Below are 24165 nucleotides of genomic sequence, written 5' to 3'. Positions count from 1 at the left end.
TATTTTGAAGCCCAGATTCTTCGCAATAACTTCTTCAAATTTTTTATAAATTGTAATGCCTTTGGAACATTTTATTGTATTTAATTTATTTTCTACATTCTCCACTGTTTTTATTGCGTCAGTTAAAAGAGTTCCCTGAGTTTCTAAACATGTAATAGCCGTAGTTAGAAATCCATAATTTGTATAAATAAAAGCTAAATTAGATTCTAAATCTGTTTCTGACATAATTTTTTTAACTTTTCCAATTGATAGCGCATCATCAGCATCTAATAAATGTACGACTTTTTTAATTGCTTTAAAATTCTCACAATAGTACATTGCGGCTTTTAACCAGGTTCCCCAACGCGTAATGATAGGAGAAGGAGGCAATGGTGTTTCTGGGGCTTCTCTTCGGAACAATTCAACGCGAGCTGGCGCCTTTAAGAACACTTTTTTTCATATTCAAAATAAGTTCGTCAACTTTTGGAAATTCTGCACGAATTTTCTCGCATACACGATGCAAACCATGGGCGAGGCAGGTTATATGTACCATTTTAGAATAGAATGCTTGGATAGATTTTGCAGCTTTCACCATATATGGTGCTGCATCGGTCACAAATAAAATAACATCGTCATGGTTAATTCCATTTGGCCACAAAGAAAAAAGGGTTCTATCAAATAATTTACTTATTGTCGTGTGGTTGGCTTTTTCTAATACTTCCGGAGCAATTAAAAAAATTTTACCTGGTCCGTCGGTTAGTAAGGTTCCAATTAATCACATTCTCCATATAACGTCCTTCTGTATCTGTTGTCTCATCTATAGACACCCAAATTTTTTTATTAAGTATTTGATTTCTTATTTCATTCATCGTATCTTCGTAGCAATCATTGACATATGTTTTTCTCAGTGTAGATACAGATGGTATATCTTTATTTATGTACTTTTCAAGGAATAAACGTAGATGAGGATTTCCTAATTTTTCTAATGGAATATTTGATTTTAAGAATGCTTCACATAAATCCTTAAAAAAGTCAGATTTTCGTGTTGGAGTAATAATTAGATGTTGTGTGGCATTTTTATTTTGACGATTAGAGGCTCTTATATGTTTCTCAGTACTTAAGTGCTGAGTGACACTGAAACGTTTTTCGCACTTTACCCTGACTTCGCATATCTTACAAAATAATACACTCCCGTCGAACGCGAAAATATGTTCACCGAATTCAGTAACGTAATTTTTACCTCTAACGGTAACTGATGTTTTTACTTTCGGCATTTTAACACAAGTTAATCTAAAAGGCGGACACTCGATATTCACTCGCGGAACTACGGAAGACGTCAAACAATACCAACGAGAAATAACGAACTGATTGCATTCTATAATCGTGTTATTGTAATAATAATAAAATATCAGCACTTTTCTAAAAAATAAATATATTTAATTGAAAATATATTGTGGAATACCCGTTATCGGGCCGCCGCCGTGCGCCGCGCCGCCAATACAACTATAAATAATTTGGTATTGTTTTATTTTTTTATCAATAGGACATTCAGAAGTAATTTATTTTGTGAATTACATAACATTTGACTCTAATATGCAGTTAATATCAAAAAAGTTGTAAAATTTGCGAATAAATAAAAAAACCTCAAAATATGCAATTATATGCAAAATAAAATTTTGTATTCGGATTTGTTTAAGTATAATTCAAATTTGTAGCTGATCTAGCAATTTTTTAGTCCATTCAGTAAAAACATGCAAATGCATGAACTTCCGGGCCCTACTTATCTAGTATAAATTTATTTTTATAACTGTGACAATATAAATTACAATATCCTACCAATATAAATCACATGTATAACTGTACTATATTCACTGAAATGGAGAGCCCTATATTTTTTTGGCATGATAAAATACAACACATAATAAAATACAACATTATATAATATAAAATAATATATATTATATTAATTATTAGCGATCGCTCATTGTGCTCGTCCAATATCAAATTTTATATTTCACTAAAGAGTCCATATAAATTATTGTAAATCCAAACATGTCTCGGAATACTACTAGAGCTTGCAATACACGATCCGGTTTTCCAGAGAGTCCGGATTGCGCAGTTTCCCTGGAAAATTATTTAAGCTGCACAGTTTTACCTGATTTCCGATGACTATGACGTGACTTCACACACGATTCATTTTCGTCTACAAAACCAATGAAAAACCAATGATAAAAAAAAGTGTCACACCAAATCACTTTGCTTCTTTCTTCGAGGAAATTGCATTTTATTAGAAAAATTCTTCGTAGAATCCTCTTCAAGTAAATTTTCTAAACACCTCCCTTTTATCTAATTAAAGGTTACAAATTATCCACTCTTAAAAAAGCATTATTTAATTTTTTTATTCCGTGGAGTATATATTTTAAAAATACTCCAAAATACTTGATTATTCTCACTGACGGCATAACTAATGATAATTTAGTTTATAAATACCTAACCGATAATGAACAGATCGAATTTCACTCATACTTGCCTAAATAGTTGAAAGCATACACCATATTTATCAGGTACCTCCACCCGTCTACTACTCTTGAAGATATACAAGCCAGTTTAACAGATATAGGTGACGAAGTTATTCGAGTCACTAATATTATACATCGTATCACAAAATGCCCAATGCCTTTATTTTGCATTGATTTAAAAGCTACTCTGTTCTGGTAAACTCATGACTTAGTGTATCTCTATAAGAAAAAATCACACAGCGTCAAGTCGCAAGATCGAGGTGGGTAGCTTTGGCCACACAATGAGATTAGTATGTCCAGGAACTTTTCACGCAGCAGAGGGATTGTTTCTCTTGAAGTTGCGCCGTCTTGTTGTAACCATACCAGAATACCTACTGAGGTCAGTAATTTTCTTTGGTCATATTTAGATCAAATGAACATCAAAAATTTTTGGTTTCAACTTGTCACATTTCAAGAGAAACAATCACTCTGCTGCGTGAGAAGTTTCTGGACAGACTAATCTCATTGCGTAGAGACTAAAGCTACCCACTTCGATTTTGCGACTTGACGCCGTGTGATTTTTTCTTATAGGGATACACTAAGTCACGAGTTTACTAGAACAAAGTTCGAAATGTCTTGGAACTTGAGTAAGAAATTCGTCGTGTCCTCAACGAACTTGATAGGGCAATGTGTGATCATGTGATGGTAAATTTTATGGATAGAATAATCTTCTGCAGGGCTAGTAAAAAGGGTCATATGCCCGATATTGTTTTATTTTTCATTGTTAAGTCTTAACTCCTTCTGAAGAGAATGATATATTTGGTATCTTTTTAAAAGAAATAAATTAATTTTATATCAGATTTAAATCCTGCGTTCTTTTTGAGACACTCTATAATTTCTCAGCGATTTAAAAGCTATAATTTACCCATTACCAATCCTATTAAAAATGGATTTAAACGAATTACTCTAATCTTTTATGTCTTTTATTTCTATACCATTTTCTTAAAATCAAATTAATAAATAGTTCAAAAATTATTTTTTTTCCTATTTTCGTCCCGCAAAAAAAAAACATCAATAATCTCTTACGTTCTCTTTGAATAAATTTCTCTCGAACAATTATAATCCCTATTGATATTATTTTCTCACTCTTATTGTGACAACATATTATTATTTTATTACTATATTATTACTAGAGCACGGAAGTTGATGCATTTTGCATTTTTTTTTTGGAACTTTTTAGACGATGTTCTTCTGGCCACAAATGTGTTTCATTAGCATGTGAATCCAAATAACTAATTTTTATTTTGCATTTGTTGTTGTTAATTACCTTTTAAGTAATTGTTTGACATTTTTAGGTCATTTTCCAACATTTTTAGCCATTTTAACTGATTTCACACTAGTTCACTTCTTATCTTATCTTATGTGATAGTAAAATAGAGTATAATATTTAAAAAAAATTCATTTTTATTAATTTATAACGAATATTTATAATTTTTAGGTCATTTTTTAAGAAATTTTTTTGTAATTTTTATGCCATATATGCATATTTTTTAGATAATTTTTTAATATTTTTAACCCTTCGTTAGGCGCGAGGTATATTGTTACTTATTCAGGCGCGTGGTCTACACTTGTAGACCATTTTAATTTATGACTAATTCAATTAATTTTAATTATTTTTGTTTATATTAATAATGTAAATTACTATAATCGTATGAGCATTGAAATATCCAAAATAATCCATGAATATTTGAAGAAAATACAGTTAACTTTTTTATAGTGAAATTATTATAATTTCTTTCATGACATTTTTATTTTTAGAACTACTTACCCAATTACCTTCCAATCAGTCTGAAAACTATAGATATCTTAAATTGACATGTTTACAAAAGATCCGAAACAAAATTAAAATACATTTTTATATTTTTTTACTAGTTATCGTCGAATAAATATAGGTATTATAACTTTAATTTCTTTATAGGAAATGATAGTGTATATGAGTTTTGGTGCTTATTTTTCTTAGTAATAATTTCCTCTTGTAAACTAAATTCCATAATATTGATATAAAGTATAATCAGATTTTATAATTTATATAAAATAAAATGTCATGACCCAACAGGTATATTAATAATAATAACATATTATATAACTTTATCCGATTAAAAAAAAAATGAATTTTGCAAATTTATAAAAAAATATAACATAGTAAGTCGCGTGGCCTACAGTTGTAGACCACTCGGAATATTGTTGATATGTTTCGTTACACAGCGCTCGTCAACGGTCACAATAATACTGATCACACACTAGTATATATAAACAACAGCTACTATAAAGTATAAGGTGCTGCAATTTTTTTATAAATACTAAAATTGTCAATATTTATAGCTGATCTACAATTGTAGACCACGCGCCTAACGAAGGGTTAAGGTCATCAACTTCCGAGCCCTAATCATTACTTATTATTATTTTAAATTGCTGTAATTTTCAGTTTGTTATATAATGTTGTATAATAATGAACTATGTCTAATTTTGTACAATTGTCGTAATTGATTTTCAAGCTATTGCATTTAATTGTTGAGCTATAATAGTTCTTACTGAAAGCTCTTAAATAAATAAAAACAAAAATAAAATATTGTTTTTTCCATATTTAATAATTTTTAAGTATAATTAGATCTGAAATGCACTTATAATCTCACTACATGATGTGAATTTTATTTTCATAATACGGGAATAAATAACAAATTTAATACCAAAATGTTTATACATTTTTCAATAACATAATACAAAAATATATTATTTAAATTAACAATCATAAAAAATATCAACCAGCAATATAAATTTACAACAATAAAATTATTTCATTTCAACCCAACAGATTTTTTTCACATAAATTACTTAGTTTAATCAAATCTTTACTTAAAAATGTGATTTCTTTCAAATCCTTATCTTCCATTAATTCTCCTGAAAAATAAAGTACACGCACATATATTTATATATATTAGGCATTGGATATTTTTGTCAATTTTTATTTATCATATTCACACGTGTTATTATTTTCGAGCAAATTAATTTTATTAAATATGATTTAATAAATTGATCAACATATGAATGGAGTAGTGCATTGCATTACATTGAAAGTAACAAATTATAAAACGAATACAAATTAATTGGCATCAAGTGTATAACAACAAAAATCACATCAGGCAAATTAACCAATACTTAAGTAATGATTTTTCATAAATTATTCACATATTAATTTTTAGAATTTAGTGACATGCAGGAAGGAGAAAATAAATCAAATAATTGTTGGCACATTTCATTACCACGATTGCCATCTTTAGTATAGAGTATAGAAGTACTTTCTATACATGGGGGAATATTATATTAATATATAGTATACATTCATTTATGAGTTAATTTATAATATAGTATGTATTTAATAAACGTAATGCCAATTAAAATGTTCAACTGAAACTTGTGTTATAATCGACTTTAATAATAAAGAAATATTAATATGCAAGGTATTAAACTATTAAAGTCTAAAAGGTAACTGTGCGCAAACCATGTGTATGATTACGACTCGACTGTTCCCAAACGAGTGATACTTTTGTGCCCAAACAAGTTGTCTTTTTGGTATTTGTGCGCAAACTAGTACCGTTCGTTTTTTATTAACTATTTATTTTCCTTATTTATAACTTATAACTTTGGATCCGGGGCCAAACAATTTTAGCGAACTATATTAATAAATCATAACTAAATAAGATAGGTATATTTTTTATGATCAAAAACAATTTTATAACTATATTTTATTTTATATATTTTTATAACTATAGACTTTTGGAGTGCTAGGACGAAAACTAGTTTTTATTGCGCATGTGTCTTTTCCACGAGGAGTGTTGGGTATGCCGACGCGTTACGGCACTGTTATACGTAGTTATTTGACAGTGTATGATCTATAATACGATTATCATAATATTTAATATAATACACAACGGTTAATAAGGTTTTGTTTTTATAATCATCTGTAAACAAGGCGGCAGTCACCGACTTTGATTAACAATGACGGCGATCGAACGATAGAAACGAATCAAGGGCGTCTAGATATCTCCGAGTGTGCAACCGTTAGGCCGGGCGCACATAGAGTAGCAGATAGCACAGCACAGTGTAGGGCAGCGCAGCGCAAGAAAAACTTTGTGACCTATGTAAGCGCATATCACTATGCAGTTCTGTGTCACTGTTTATCAAATCATGAGTGAAATGTTAGAGAAAATTGAATAAATTTAAGTTCTGAATCAGTTTCTGATGATGAATTTGATACAAATGCATATTTTTTTCTTATGTCCTAACACGAGGTCCGTAAGCAGAAAATGTATTTCATCTGATACTGATTAATTTAATGTATTTTTATTTTACATTTTAAAATAAATTTAATTTTAAATGCATTTATAGGGACTTATTTTGGTATTACTATGACATTTTTAAAGTTTTTAGAGCATTTTTTAGAATTTATCTATTAATTTTTAAATATTAGGCTATTTTATCACGCGTTTCGGCTTTTGATCAAAATTTGCACGTTTCAAAAGTTAAATAAAATGTAAATGTTAAACAAATAGGTATAATAATATTATGTTAAATAAATATAATTAAATATGTAAGGCAACAAGATCTTTATAATATCTTTTTTAAATTATAATAAATATATTTTTTAACGTATTTTTAAAGTGCATTTTTATAATTCTTAAGTCATTTTTGCATTTTTTTAGAGCATTAAAATCCCAGCCCCAGTAATAATATTTCAACCATCGTAAATTCGTAATTGTCAACGACGGTATTCACTGTCAGGGCCGTCGAGAACTTTTGAGGAACCCGGGGTTAATTAATTCCAGGTCTCCTTTATATACACTTGTTTGGCCAAGATATACGAGTACTACTTGTGTATAATTTATAATTATAAAAATATTTAAATTTTCATCTTACGCTACGGCGAATGAGATTATAAAATAATTTTAAATAAAAGGCTGAGGTGAAGGGCCCTCTCAGAAGCATGGGCTTTGGAACTCTAGCCATTCCTGTTTCATTCTCTCACCGGCCCTGTTCACTGTACTCGGGTGTTCCGAAAGTTGTATAAATTTGACCTTACCATTATTATACTGCTAAAAATAGACGATAATGTCGATATTATGATAGCATAATTATAACATATTATCCATTATTGATGTACTATAGCCTATAGAAAACGTTATTGTATTTTATCCAAATATTTGTGATTTAATATAAAGATCAAAAATATTATCAGACTGGGGCCGCCCATTGTTGTTTGATATCCGTTGCGGACCAAGGCCATGGCCCCCTCTCTTAATCTGGGCTTGCCCCTATCCATACAAGGTACAAGAACAACGTAATTTGACCATGCTTCAATCTTATTAAATGTAGATTATCAAATATTTGATACTAAATAGATACTTAGTCATCGATATTAGATGTAGTCATTAGGTACAAGGTATACAATGTTTTAAATTAGATTAGAATTGTTTTTACGACTTTTTAATAATGAGAAAAATGAAAATACGCAAAGTTATTCATATATATTAAAAATAATTTAATTTACTTTTAGAACACATACCAAGATTTTGAATACTATTTTCATAATATCGATTTCGAAAAAATAAAACAACTCGAAACTAACCTAAAAAAGAAGTTTTTTTTTATTACGCTTCGATAAATAATGGTTCAAAATTGGTATTTTACATATTAGAAATAATGCATGACATTTTTTTATCCTATTTATTTACTAGAAATATTCAAATATAATTGCACATTTAAATACACATCCAGTGATATCATTTGCGTATTTATAAAGTATAACATATTATTTTAATACAATCTAAAATTAATTTAAGGCTGTAACAGTTTTAACAGATTTTTGAATTAAATTATTACCAATGGTTTTAAATCTAATCAACAAATACTCGAATGTTTCTATATTTTTATATTATCTCCTATGAAAAAAAAAATCATAGGAGTAATAAAAATATGACATCATCAAAATAATGTTATAAATATAAAAATAAAAATAAAATTACATCCATAAATAAAATCAATATCTTCTTAGAGCCTATGGGAAAGCCTTATTTATGTAATTCAACTATAAATTAAAATATAAAATAACCAATTGATAATTTTTAATTATTTATTTAGTTAACGTATTTTATCTACGATAAGAATATATTATTTATACATATGAGTTATTACACCAATTGGATGAATCATTTGAATAATATGTAATTAGTCTTAGTTTATGAATTGAATGTATAATCTGATTACTATATGGATTTAACAGTGTATAGAAGTATAGATAGTTATAGAAGTTGTAATCAATAGAAGCTGATAATCTGAAATTACGTGAATCACTAAATTTAAAATATACTGACAGAAGATGAACATTTTATTTGCTACATAAAATCTTTTATTTATACTATACTTATCCGTTAATTTTATGTGAAAAAATAATTTATCAATAATTCGTAGGAAAAAAATGAGGAATAGAATACTACAATTTTTTTGTTCAGTTCCAAATTTATTGACAATAGAAATACCTAATTATTAATTATTAATTTAAGTTTCCATATTTGAATTTCAAATATTCATGAATTATTATAAATAAAAACATGCAAGGGATAGGTTTATTTCGAATGAAAAAAAAATAAAGCCCTCGTTATAGTCCTTTTGATAATGCAAAAACATGATATACTGTTTAGGCCTAAAAAAACGTTTGGTAACATCTGAATTATTAAATTTGGTGATTAGACGTTGGCTTAGTGCACAAATGAATGAGTTATTTTGCTCATGAGAATGTTTATTAATATATACATTATATTATACAATATTATACATTTATTTACAACAAATTGCAAAAAATGAAAAGAATAGTAAAATATAAAAATCTAACTTAAATAAAAAAGTAATACAAAAAGAAATCAAATAAATGAAGATCAGTCCTGACTACCAACGTAAAACAAATGTAATAAAAAAATCGGGAGTATATCTAATATTTATTATAAATAATAAAGAGCTAACATAACTTTTTAGAATATATTCAAAAATTTATTTTCAACTACTCACAACTATAATTTGTAGTTTTCTTCAAAATTAAACCAATAGTTATAAATGTATACAAAACACTTTAGGGATTGGTAAAATAGTATTTTTTTAGAAGTAATATATAGGCATTTCGTATATCATTTATATTTGAGCAGTTTCAATATGTGAAAAGTAAATTAACGTTAGTGTGAGTATTCCATAATCGCGTTGTTGCACTATCGCGACCGCCCACCCATCATCCACATTACGAATTCCCGAACTGCGGTCTACGATGATAATCGAAATAAATGACAGAAATGACAGCATTTTAAAATAAAAACATTTAGATCAAGTATCAATATTCAATATTTTTATATAAATTCTAATAATGAATGCAAACAATGTTTATAGTACCTATTAGAGATCTGCACGAGCTGGGTGCCAGTCTTGGACCGAGCAGTGCCATAATATAAATATTGGGAGTTGGTTATGTGTGGGATCGTAGTATTCTTTGAACCAGGCCGATCAAAAATAAGATTACCTAATTTAATTGAAAACATAGTGTGATCGGTATTCACAAAAAAATAACTATATGAATATAATTTTTTTCACCCTATTACTCACTCACTGATAGTAGTCATTGTAAATATTATATATTCATAAGATTAGTAGGTAATAGGATAAGTGGAGCATCGCATTATAAATATAAGATAAAGTTTCTTTTAAGAATTGTTACTTAGGAAAAGGATGAATTTATTTTAAATTATATAATAGAAACTGATGAAAAAAGTATCTTACTCTACTAAAATACTAAATCCAACTCAATTGGTTAATGTATATTAAATAATATTTTTTTTGCTGCTAATGAACTTAATATTAATATTATTAATCAATATTTAACCAACCAATACAAGTAGTCTTATACATAATGTGTATGTCCATTATCTCAAGCCTAGTCTTATTATTGGCAAATGATTAATATATTAACCATATTCTAATAGAATTTAGAATTTATAAATAATGTTTTTTAAAAAAAATAACCATCTAATTTCATAACTATTTTTTAAATTCCTATACTTTATGAGATACTTAACCTTTTTAATGATAATTTAATAAAATACTTACTAATTTCAAACATAAAATTGGACGATAACATTATTTCTTTATCTAAAACTTGTAATGTAAGACTTTGAGTTCTCATAATTTTTCTCAATAAATCACAAATAGCATGCAATCTATTTAGTATAATAACTTGTGTTTGAACTTGGACAAATAAATCAATTATTTTACACTTTAAGAGTTCAATTGAAGACTGTAAGTTCTAAAACAAAAATAATATATAGTTATTATTTTTAAATTATGTGTGTAAGTTAAAATATAAGGTATATCATATATTCAATTTTAAAATTATTAGGTAACCACCATTTGATAGAATAATATTATTGTTTTTTATAAAGTAATAAATCAAATAAATATATTTAATTTTATATAGTTAAATTATACTGTAATAATTCATGCATTAAATAGTAAATATTTACTTGAATTTGTAACAATATTTCATCAATTACAGATTCCAAATTTTCAATCCACATTACTTGATTAAATAATTCTTCGTGGTTTTCATAAGTTATATCACATATAAGTTCTTCAACATATTGTAACCCTAAAATACAGTTTCTTTGAGTAATTATATAAATAATGAAATATATGAATCATTTTGAATTAATAAATATTTTTTTTACCTTTATTTAATTTTCCCAACTGTTCATCAACAGAAAGCTGCACAATATTAACTTTAAATTTATTTCCCTTTTTATTCGTAATAAATTGAGAAAAGTATTCTGTAAACAAATATTCTCTTATTTCTATTTTTTATAATTATTGTAATTAAAATGTATTATATGCAAAGAATATTAATAATAAATATATTTTAAACTTAATGGATTTGAAACTGGTTGGGATACATATTCAATTAAAATAATACTTATATCAAATTTGCAAAATATTTAATGAAGATGAAATAAATACCAACATCAGAGCTTCTAATGAAAATGGATTGAAACTTGATAGATTTTTGTTATTAATTTTTTCAATGTTTAAAATCTGATTAAGTATAAAAATCTTGATATTCATAATAGGAATAATTTTGTTAAAAGTATTTAAACCCAATTACATGTTACTAGTAAGTACAATTATATTTAAATTGGTAAAGTACAACAACAGTAACATATAGAAAATAAATTCCCGTACATGTTATAAGAAAAATTGTACAATTCAGTTGACATTTTAAAACAAATAAGAGATAAATGTGAATTTTGATTGTGATATTATTAAACCTTACCATCTTCTTTCAAAATTGGTAGTGTATTGATTATGTCCGAAATATTTGATATAGACATTGCATAAAAAATTTCAATCAAAAAACAATTTTAAATTCAAATCAAGTACGAATAGAAATTTTCGCGGACACATCGACAGATTTTAGGTTGTGTGACAGTGGTGTGTACAGTGTTATCTATGTTATCATTATTCATTATATAAATTTATCATTTTTATTTTTTGTGTACAATCACGCACATTGAGTATTATCAGCTACTATTATTATCTACTAATATAACAAACATTTATAAATTGCCACTATTGTTATTGTTGTTCGGTGCTATTATATAGGCAGTTATAGAAAATGTGCTTTTCAAAATCCCTACACATAATAAAACAACGTTTTATCTATATCCAGGGGTAGATAGGGCGTGCTCTGGCCGGCTCAGGAAAAATGTATTCTAACAGCAAACATTTAAATTTTCAATATCCCCAAAAAATTACCTTAACCAAGGTATTACTAAACATCTCCACTTCACCTTTTTTTTAAACAACAAATTTATTTAATATTATGTACCTACTATTACAACTAAATTAAGGATCTAACTTTTACTATTTTGTATACAACTTACAAGTTTGAAACTAACATTTCCATTCAGGCAGAATGCCATAAGATAGTAGGTACCTAATGAATACTTATTTATTTTGTTTTATGAACTATAAGACAACTCGATTAATTCACTTTTATTGTAACTGATTGTACTTGTGAAACTGTACCTAACCAATTCTCGAACTGTTCCACATTTATGGAAAAATAAAAATAGACAATTATAATTCATAAACATTTTATAAAACTTTTAATGAATAATTTGAAAATTAATCAGTAATACATAGTATATAATATAGATTATAGATATAATAATTAAATTAAAGAGGTTAGGTAATTAATAATGGTTTGAGACGTTTATTTTTAATTACAAATTTGTCAATAACTATCTTGTATTTGAGTTTCTATATAAATCTTTTCTGTGCTTATAATAATAAATTATGCCTGATGTGAAGATGTAATTGTATTACGCTGCCGGTTTTTTATGTATTTAAGTTAGTTTGGAAAACGATCGTTCGCACGAAACTTGTGATATCAACAAAACTTAATGTACACTTATGAGCCAATGATAATGAACAATACAAATAATATCTCAACAAAATAGTATAACAGTAATGGATACTATTTGAACACTCATTGCAAGAATTTTTTTCATGAAAATTCTTCTTTGTCCAAATTAAATTTGTCTGTATCAGGGCCGTCCCGAAGATGAAGATAAGAGGGGGTGAATAATATGAAAAATACCGACTACAATTTTTTTACTCAATGTATGTAATATAATTAACTATATGTAGTTGTATTTTTACTTTTTAATATGTATACATTTGTCAGTGTCGCACGTTCTTAAAATTGACAATTTAATTATATATATATACTAATTATGTATATAATAATATTTTATATTGTATAATAAGTAGTTCTATAGGTACCTATATTTTATTCGTGTATACACTGTAATACGAAATATGTAATATTTGTTTTCCGTAAGTAAAATTAGGGCCTTCTAGGTTATAATGAAACAAGTCCGACCGCCGACTGGTATTTTCGTTGGGGAGAGACCTCCCCAAAACCCCCCTTCGGGACGGCATGGTCCGTATCGTTGTTCTCGTTTAGACAACTCTTCTTTAAGTAAAGTATGTGCTTTATCAGGATTCATTGAGTTAAATTTTTCATTAATTGTTTTCATTGCATTAAATTATTACTAAATTTAGAACATGTTTAACACACTATACGTGAACTTGATTAGAAGCTAAGTCTTCCATTTTTTTTTTAACTAATTCTAAGTATTGTTTTTGCATATTTCTGGCTCATCGGTCGAATTCCCAATGCAATTATTTAATGAAATGCCTTTTGATTGCAAAGTTTGAGCAACTAAATCATCAAACGATTGGTAGTAACTTGTAATTAAATTCAAAAACGATGTAATCAGTTGCGTACATACGGGAGGGTCTGGGTTCAAACCCCCTCGGGGCCAAAAAAAAAAAATTATTTTATTATTGATGACCTGTAATATATTCGTAGTTTCATTATTACGCTTTGAACTTAAAATATACAATTATACAAATATTATGAAAATTAAATAATTATATTGATAGGTGTTTGAAAAATTTTATTAACTATGGTGTTTTTATATTCCAATAGCTATTAATTTACTGTAATTTAAAAGTAAACTGTAAATTGGTAAAAAAGTTGTATAAAATAATATCTATTTATAGCAGTTATTTATCTTATTTAACTGTGCAACGAAAATAAAAATATAACGATTATTTTTGTTAACCCCCCCCCCCCCCAGAGCAAGATTGAATGTACGTCACTGAATGCAACGTATATTTTAAATTTAAATTTATTATAATAATATTTTACGCTATGTGCGTAACGACCTATGCTGTATCCCAGTGGGCCTATTCGCTCCTGTTTATAGCCGAAATATTACATTTTTGTGACACCCAAGGCAGGATTACAAAAAAAGTCATTTTATCGTAGGATATTTTTTTATTCAAAAACCGTTTTATTTAATGACAAATATAACTTATTTTATAGTGTCGATCCTACAGAAAAAGGGGAGGGGCGATAACCCAATATTATATTATAGCAAAAACCTGATAATATATTTATGTTTTACATTATTTTAAGTATTTTATTACAAGTCCGAAAAAGAACTTATATTACATGAAATAAAATTTTAAATTTAACAAAATTTTTTTTTTATGATTACAATTTTTGAAGGTTGTATTTGATTTTTAAAAAATATTTCGCCCTCCTCCCCTTTGGAATTAGTCAAGAACCTCCGCAGTTATTCGTTATCTAGTTCTACACTAAACACATAACAGTAAATATTAAAGGAGCACACAACACAAAAAATATGTTTTTTTTTATTCGAAAGAATGTTAAATTTTAAGAATAATGGTATAGGTTTTACGTTTCTATTCACATTATTCAATAAGTAATGAGCATTTAAAAAAAGAAGCGTGACATCATTGGGCCCTACTCATCATAATTGCCTATCTTATATTTGTAAAAGTTCTTCCCTTCACACAAAGATATGTCAACTTAAACATTTTATTTTTGAAATTTAATTTGCGTATAAATGTGTGGTTTTATGTGTTTAAGACGATGCAAGATTAACATTTCAATATGACGTTAAGTTTTTCAAATATTAAAAATCATAAAAAAGACATTTTTGTTAAATGGTGCTATTTTTTATTGATTTCTAATCATATTTTAGGTTTGCATTTTGAAACTAGATACATAAATAATAAAAAAAATATTTAAAACGTGAAAAAAATCAAAAAGAGGAATTTTATGGTGTTTAAAATAAAGCATTAAAAAAATATATATATATTAAAAATATTTTTACCTACAGTTTAAATACATTTTAATTAAATGAAATGTTAAAAGAGAAAATATAGCAAAAAAAAAAAAATACAATTTTAAGGATAAATATAAAATAAACTATGTTCATCCATTTGTTTAAAAATGAAATATAACATATTTTGATTTTAAAATGATCTTTATATCATTTTTTTGACAAAAAAAGGCATTACCATTTATAGCTTAACCCAAATCATAAGATAGTGCTTAAATCAAAAAGTATTTATTATATTTAGTTGATAAATCAATGTTCCAGGTATCACTTTATACCATGAAGTTTCAATTTTTCACCAAGTTTCGTAACAGCAATACAGTTTGTATCATTGTCATCACTGTAAACCAATGACCATAGTTTTCGAGGCTTAAATTGATAAAAAATATCATCAAACCTATAAACTAATTTACAACAATAGTAGTAATACATTGTGATAAAATTGTTTTTTAATTTGACCAAATTTGATTCTAAATATATATGACACAAAAACAATTATATGGTTCGATAATTTACCATTTATCTACCCATTAATTTGAATTTTTATTAAAAAAAATTCAAAAATGTACTGAAATATGCATTTATATTCTTAAGATATTAAAAATATGCATTTAAAATGTAAAACCATAAAATGAGCAAAATAAAAATTGTATTATTTTAATTAGTAGTACATGAATCAGATTTGTACCTGATCAGGTTCTAATTGGATCAATAAAAAATATACAATTTCATAAACATCCCAACACATTATAATAAAAATTTGTCATTATAATCAATAAACATAAAATTAATTATCAGTAAGTTCAGTAAGTAAAATTAGTATAATCAAATCAAAAATGTAAATTACTGTGGTTCATTCCAAAACAATTGTAAAAATTAAAAACTAGAAAAATAATAAAAACAATAATAGATATGAAAAAAAGGGCTGATTTTACATAGATTTGTAGTATAATATAATATAATGACTAATAGTTATTATATAATTATTGTAATACATAATTACAATACTTAAAATACTATTGTTTAAAGTAATAAAAGGATAAATATTTAACAACATTTAACATCCTAATAAAAAATGTAATATAGTTCTCTTGTATAAAACAGATTGATAATTAAATAAATAATTAATGATAAAATAAAATATGTTATTAACATTATTAAATTAGTTTTTAGTTTGTTAAATAATTTAAATTTAGTCTATCATAAAACTACTATCAATAAATAATTTTAATAGTACTACTTTAAAAAGTACACATACTATTTATCTTATCAATCATTTCATTAATTTAAAGATTAATTATTAATAGATATAGTTAAATTAAAAATAAATAAATTGGACACAATACACAATAAGCATTATATTGTTTGAGACTAAAATTGTATACAACCCAATTCAAAATAAATCATAGTATAATTAATACAAGTATAATGGGTATAATCATTGAGTTTCTTATTCAGGTGTATAAAATATTCATATACTAAATAATAATGTTTAATATAAAGTTGGATAACAATTTTTTATTTTGTTTTCTGTTTTTTGTTTTTACAAGGTTCATCAAAATCTGGTTCCTCATTGGTCTTAAATAATACAGCTAACAGTTTTCTATGAAGTTTTCTTTTGGCTAAATCTAATGTACTTAGGTTCGATTCAAATTTTGAAGGATTTGATTCTAACAACTTCATGATGTCAACAATATTTGCTTGCCCATCTGAACATTGATGACGTAGACTTCTTGATATTGCTCGTCTCTGATGATCAAGTTGTGGAAAGAGATCTTTGGATACTTGTAAAGCACTATTGGCAGCATTCATTTCAGCTCGTTGAATGCTATGACCGTTTGCTTGAGATAACCTTACACCTTTAAAGTACACAGCTACTGTATATTTTCGACCATTAGTTGGTCCCATGCACTCTATTACTTTATATACAGGTATATCTGGTTCACCTCCATCAACTGATCTCAAAGTTAAACAACATTGTTGTAATTTAGATTTTGGGTCATTCCAATCTTGTTTCAAAATAAAATCGTGCAAACGAGGAAAGAAACATACATTACAAAAAACTTGACAGTGTTTAAGCCCTTTGTCAATGTATAACGCACCAAGAAATGCTTCTAATAAATCAGCTCTATCTTTGGTTTTCAATTCTGCCTTTGGATTAGCATAAAGTGCATAATTTACCATACCTAAATCATCACATACAACAGATTGAGTTCTATTATTTACTAAAGAACTACGAAGTAAAGACAAGTGACCTTCATGATGTTCAGGAAAATATTTATATAAATAGTCTGATGCTATTAATTGTAAAACAGTATCCCCGAGAAATTCGAGTCTTTGATTTGAACCAAGAGTTAAGTTTGTAAATCCAACACTTCTGTCAGTAAATGCTCTAGCTAAAAGTCTTATATGATTAAACTTAATGCCAATAGAATCTTCAAATTTGGTTAGTTTTTGAAGTAATGGTAATGTTTTAATCCATTTACGATCACCGTCAGGTTCTTGTTCTTGCAAAGGATGTTTAGGATAATTCACCCAAATATCAAGTAATTCAGGTGAATCCTTATAGAACGTTTTACCAAATACACGATCAGCTACTTCTATACCTCCATCTAAAAATAGCGCTCCCATTAAAGCTTCGAAGCAATTAGCCATTGCATGTTTAAGTTCTGATTCATGGCACAAGTCTGAACCATGAGCATACAACATAAAATCATCTAATTTCAATGTCTTTGCTAAAACAGCAAGATGTTGATTTTGCACAATAGCTGCTCGAAATGTTGCTAATCCTCCTTCTTCAATGTCTGGAAACATATTAAATAAATGAATAGAAGAAACAAATTCAACCACAGCGTCTCCCAAAAATTCTAAACGTTCATTATGCATTATATTTGATTCCATTTCAGATTTTTTACCAAAACGTGACATAATATTAATTAATGTATTTATTCCTCTTTTTCTTGTATTCATGTAATGAATTCGTCTATCTCCGTATTCTGGTTGTCTTATACCACAATTTGTAAGAGTATTTCTTGCATGATCAGGATTAGTACCAAAGTTTTCTCGGTATGAAGGGTGAGTTAATGCAAGCTGAAGTAAATATTTATTTTTGAATTTATATTCTATTGTTTCTTCAAGATATTCTAGAGATTTATGGAATCTAAAATGACACACTAGTACAGGTAAAAGCATAGCATGTTGAACAATATCACACATGAGTCCAGTTTTGTAAAATCCTTTACTAGAAACCGCAGCAGTTACTCCACGTTTCATTTTATTATGAGATCTCATTTCTTGTAGGTCTCTTTCTTTGATTTCTAGTTTTCTTTTATCTTCCGGTGATGGTTTAGGCATATTTGCTAAGAGATGTCTAAATTTTACATAATCACGCCAACCTTTTTGATAATCTGGGTTACCGGCGTAACTAAGTTGAGGGGGTCTAATACCAAAATGTACTAACACTGGATAACCATCATTTTCTGTTTTTTCAGTTGTCTCATTACCAATTTCTCTATCTAATTGATCAACACGTATTGAATATGGCTTAGTTAAAGGGTTCGTAACAATCATACCTTTATATTCATCTACTATATCTTGCCATTCATGCATAGGCATATTTTTTATATGATTTAAAGATTTCTCATCAAAAAGTAACTTGTTACTTTTCAAAAGATATTTGAGAACTTCATGCATAGAAAGTAATTGTCTACCGTTATTCTGTAATTGTCTTGTAAAGCGAGGCATAAAATGAAATTGAGGACATCCAGTTTTATTACCTATGGCATGTAAGTCTAAGTCAACTAATTCCAAAATGTCTCTAAATAAATAATCATAAAATAGTTGTAGTTCTCTACAGATAAAATTATTTGGTATTTTTTCTTGGGTGTATAATATAGCATAATTAGTATTAAACCGGATAACTTTGCATGTAGGTAAAATAGCAACTGGATAATGTGATAGTAATGAAAAACCTTCAAAAACATATTTTTTTTTATCACATTCAATTACTGTAGGGCACTTGAGTAAAAAGTTTGTTGGAGGTGCTATAGTAATTCTATAATGAAATAATTTGTGCCCATTATTTGAATTTGGTAAACAAGGTTCAAAAGGTCCTTCTCCAACATAGATATTATGCCGTATACCAGATCTCTGTGATTTTATACTACACTTACACATTGGACCATCATTCATTTCTCCAAGTTCATTAAACCATAGTTCTGGGTGGAGTCTATCTGGATGAGCACTTTTTCTATCCAGCTCTTTTAATGTAGAAAAATCATTTTTATCTTCTTCATCCTCGCATGAACTAGATTCATCATCTGGACAATAGCTTCTTGAACATTTATGTTTGTGAACTTTTACATTACTATTGCGGGGTTTATTATAAACGGGTTTCGATTTATTTAGCTCTGTAACACGGTTAACTAATTCTTTTTCAAATTCATCACATACTTTGATTACTTCTTCATTTCCATAAACTTTTGAATCATCACCAGGTTTTTTAAGATATAGGTTTGAAGGCACTGTTTCATACCACTTTTTTTTTTCAATATCCATAATTTGTTCAATGGACATAGTAGACAACTTTTTCATTTCCATCATTTTACTTTTCATTTCGTTACTTGATTTTGTACTTCTTCGACTACTACTTCTACTATAAGATCGATGTCTAGGAGACGGAGAACGAGTAGAATGTTTTGAATCACTGTAAGTACTACTTGTTGTTGATGAATGTTTTCGACTATTGTTATTCACTGAAGTATTCAAAAATTTATTAGTTAAATTAAACCAATCATCAATTTCTTTAGGTTCTTTTTTTATATCTTGTCCACTTTTAGATGACTTTAAATTATTATATGGTAAACTGGTGTGAACCTCATTAGGTTGGGTATATTCACTACTAAATTGTTTATTTTTTATATCGGATGATTCATTACTATAATATACATTTGCATTCAGTTGTTGAGACATTTGTATATTGTTATATGAATAAGATGTAGAAGGTTGTGTAAAATTGTTTAAACTGGTATTGAAAGTATTTGTAGGTGTGATAATACATTGAGGAATATTTGTTGATGCCATATAACCATTATTATAAAGTTCATTTACATTGTTATATGAGAATGTAGTTACAGGAGTACTATTATAATAAGTACTAGTATTAATACTGGAAACTTGCTGCATATTATATCCATTATTATAATAATTTTGAGAGTAAAGAACTGGTTGGTTTGACTGGTTGTACGATGGCTGCACCATTGCCGTAGATGGGTCGTACACTGATGCTGTTTGGCTATTCATATTTGATGGTAATAATTAATTTTTTTTCAAACTAATTGATTTACCATAGTTCTTCTATTGAACCTGAAAAAATATTTCAAATAATATATTCAAATTCTTACTGAACATTTTTCTAAAAATAATATATTTTAATAACAACTATTTTGTGAATATGATAAATTACATATTTTAGATTAAAATAAATTATATTATTATTATTATTATTATTATATTTATAACAATTTATTAAGTACTAACAAATATTATTAAATCAATCATTATTAAAATTAAATAAATATTATTGTTTTTAATACTTTTCATAATATTATTTAATTATAATAATGATTATACCTGTATTATATCTTACAAATATATATAAATTTGATTCAGAATATGTATAAAGGCTCAAGAACTAGCGAGAATTAACTAAAGCAGAAAGAGTTGTTATGAAAATGAATATTGAAGGAAAAAGAGGAAGAAGACCAAAAAAGAGATGGATGGATATGACTGAGAATAAGGGCTGTTAGTGTATGTAGATGATGTAGAAAATCAGGAGTGGACAGGGGCAGACGCAGAAAAAAATTTGGGGGGGGGGTTTAAAAAATAAAAATAATTACCGTATTTAAAAATTTGACGCCCCCGGGCATATTATTTTATTAGCCCCCCCCTCAGAAAAAAAAATAAATTATAATAATATAACATATATTATTTCGTCCATAATCGAGATTCTTTAATATTAAAATATAACTTATAAATCAAAATCGTTTAATACTTTTCTTAATTAACAAATTAAAAAAATTATAACATAATAAAACATACTATTTTCTTTATTATATGGTTTTATTTTTTTTTCATTAGGTACATCATTTTTAAAATTAATTTTGCTAAAATATTTTGCCGCCCCTGAGACTTGACGCCCCCAGACATGTGCCTACCCGTGCTCCCTCTAAATACAGGCCTGATTACCAGTGACGAAAAAAGTTTTGGGGGGTGTTTTTGAAAATCAGAACTTTTTTTTCCATAAACAAATGAAATTTTACTATGAAAGACTTATAATATACAACAACAATCACATAACTAAATCTAATTTTCGTTAAGTTTTAGCCATTATGTTAAGAATATCTTCACAATTAACTTCTATATCTCTATGTACATTTAACAATGTTAATCCATTTAACCTTTTTTCACCTGTTTTATTATGTACATTGTACATACATTATCTCTTGGGCTCGGAATTTTTCTTAAAAAGTACTAAATATACATGCACTTATGCGCTTAAAAAAGAAGAAAAATTGCCTTAAAAATATACACTTTTATTTTACTTTTTTACAAAAAATGTTCATTCGGACAAATATGCAAAGACCTCTTAAATCTAAAAATTAAGAATTATTCAAAAATATGCATTTTTTGATATGTTTTTTGAAATATAAAATATAATATTTATAATAATATAATAATAATAATACAATAATAGTAACACAACAAGAAAAATATAGTAATTTGAAATAATATAGTTTGAAATACAAATATTTAAATGACAAAACCAGCCTCCTGGATAAATGAGATAATAAAAATTATAACCTGATCAGAATTAGATTTTAGAATGGCAAAAAAATTAAAAGAAGTGTTTAAGGAAGTTAGATGGATAATTAAAAGATGTTTTGTGGATAGCGAAGGACAGAGGATGTGATATAAACCACATATAATTTCCTCTCTATGAAGTTTACAAAAAGGGGAATCTTTAAGTTTTAATTTAAAGGCATGAGAAAGTAAAAGATAAGGATCCATGTGAAGACGATTGAACTGAATAATTTAAGATTTGGACAGCGATTGTTTGTTAAACCAAATATAATCCAAAACAATAGATTTGAATCTGATGGCAAAGTAGTACTTACCATATAGTCATTATCAGTTATTTAGATAAAAATTTTCACAAACTAAATTGTATACCTTCATTAAATCAACATAATAATAAAGCATGACTACCTAGATAATAAAGCAACAATACAAGATCACATTAAATACAACTATTTACAGATATACTGTGTTTCATAAAGCTCAATTATTTTAAATCAGTGGAGTTAATCTGTAATACCCAACAAGCCACTCCAAATTATAGATAATTTTTGTAAAGCGCCAAGAACATATTGCGGATAATTCACCGCGTGATAATTCACTGTGCTACTATTAACCATATTTACAATTCACTAATTACATTTTGTCATGGATATAGTACAATTTATTAAATGGTAAATAATAACATAATAGTATAATTATTTACATTTTATCTTCTGATATTTTTCACACTTCCATATTAATTCATTTAAACCTTGTTTTTCAAGTATATATTAATTTTAATTTATCTTTATCCTGTCCACTTTTAATATATGATATATTATTCATACTATAAAATGAAACACTCTCGTAAACGTTGATACATGTACTGGACGATGCCGACACAATAATTCAATAATCATATATATGTATAACATGTATGCCAATCTGGTGATTTTTAAATTTAGAATTTTGGATAAGAAAATCAATTTGTATCAGTAGAATAAACTTAATGGCCCATCATATAAGAAATGTATACATATGTACGCGCGGTGAGTTGTAAATGCGGTGAAATGTTGACGGTGAATTGTCGCGCGGTAAATTAATTGTGGTATGATATCCGGATACCGCCTAGAACACTACACCTGAGATCAGTCCGACTAATATATTAAAGATATTAAAGATATATTAAAAAACCTTACCATTTTTTTTCCAATGTAGTTTGTGTGTTGGAAACATTATCAAATCCTTTTCGCGTTGGAACTATTAGCAATGAAAACTTTTATTTTAATGATTTACAATGAATAACCAATCAACGGATAGTTAATCAAACAAATTTAACAAGAAATATATTATGTAGTATGTAGCCAAATTTAATGTAATCTGTAATGTAAGGTTGATATCGATTTTACTGTACACTCGACGTTAAGCGTAATTCTGACTTCTTTATCAGTACCTAATTAATAAGTAAACTCAAGGATAATATATTATCTATAATTGAAATTACTATGGATCCAATCGACGCTACACTGTAAGGTTTGTAGATTATAGACTTAAATCTATAAACCATGGCTGTAGTGCTACACTATACGATTAAAGATATTGTAATTGTGAAACTAACATACCTACTTATTATCCATAGAACACATTGCCGAACATCTATGTATTTATTACATATTCAAAATTCAAATGAAAGATAACATTTATCATTTAGAATCCATATCAAAGTTGGGTGTACACTTAGACATTCGTCAAGATGTCGTCAACTAACAGCTAGTACGACGGCGTAAGTATTGGTCAACAGCAACAACAGTAATAGGTAGATATCATAACTTTCGTTTATAAAGCCGAGTTCACACTATACCGTGAAGTGTATTATACTGTGTGCTTTGAAAATGCGCGATGCAAATATGTATCATGCAGAACTGCAATCAAATTTTGGTTATATATTTTTCGCGGTTTTTCTTAATAGATATGAAATATTATCA

At 27.1% G+C, this 24165-nt stretch overlaps 2 protein-coding genes across 3 annotated transcripts; both read right to left on the bottom strand.

Annotated features, from left to right (window-relative positions):
• Window positions 1-5302: 5302 nt before the first annotated feature.
• On the bottom strand, window positions 5303-12088 carry LOC112692260. The gene is made up of 5 exons (XM_025566867.1): window positions 11896-12088; window positions 11297-11395; window positions 11093-11217; window positions 10680-10875; window positions 5303-5435 (listed from the first exon to the last, which is right to left on the bottom strand). The coding sequence occupies exons 1-5, from the start codon at window positions 11951-11953 to the stop codon at window positions 5338-5340; spliced, it is 576 nt and encodes a 191-aa protein (XP_025422652.1). The 5' UTR covers window positions 11954-12088; the 3' UTR covers window positions 5303-5337.
• Window positions 12089-16686: 4598 nt separating this feature from the next.
• LOC112692196 (ribonuclease 3) lies at window positions 16687-23888 on the bottom strand. 2 transcript variants are annotated; one of them, XM_025566784.1, is made up of 2 exons: window positions 23803-23888; window positions 16687-20707 (listed from the first exon to the last, which is right to left on the bottom strand). In XM_025566784.1, the coding sequence occupies exon 2, from the start codon at window positions 20642-20644 to the stop codon at window positions 16862-16864; it is 3783 nt and encodes a 1260-aa protein (XP_025422569.1). In that variant the 5' UTR covers window positions 20645-20707; window positions 23803-23888; the 3' UTR covers window positions 16687-16861. The 2 variants fall into 2 exon arrangements, with proteins under 2 accessions (XP_025422569.1, XP_025422568.1); XM_025566783.1 differs by lacking the exon at window positions 23803-23888 and adding an exon at window positions 23380-23796.
• Between the last annotated feature and the right edge of the window lie 277 nt (window positions 23889-24165).

The sequence above is a fragment of the Sipha flava genome, unplaced genomic scaffold (assembly GCF_003268045.1).
Source record: "Sipha flava isolate LNK unplaced genomic scaffold, YSA_version1 71_pilon_pilon, whole genome shotgun sequence".
NCBI lineage: Eukaryota > Metazoa > Arthropoda > Insecta > Hemiptera > Aphididae > Sipha > Sipha flava.
The sequence above is the reverse complement of the archived record's forward strand: the minus strand, read 5'-3'. Positions and strand labels throughout refer to the sequence as shown.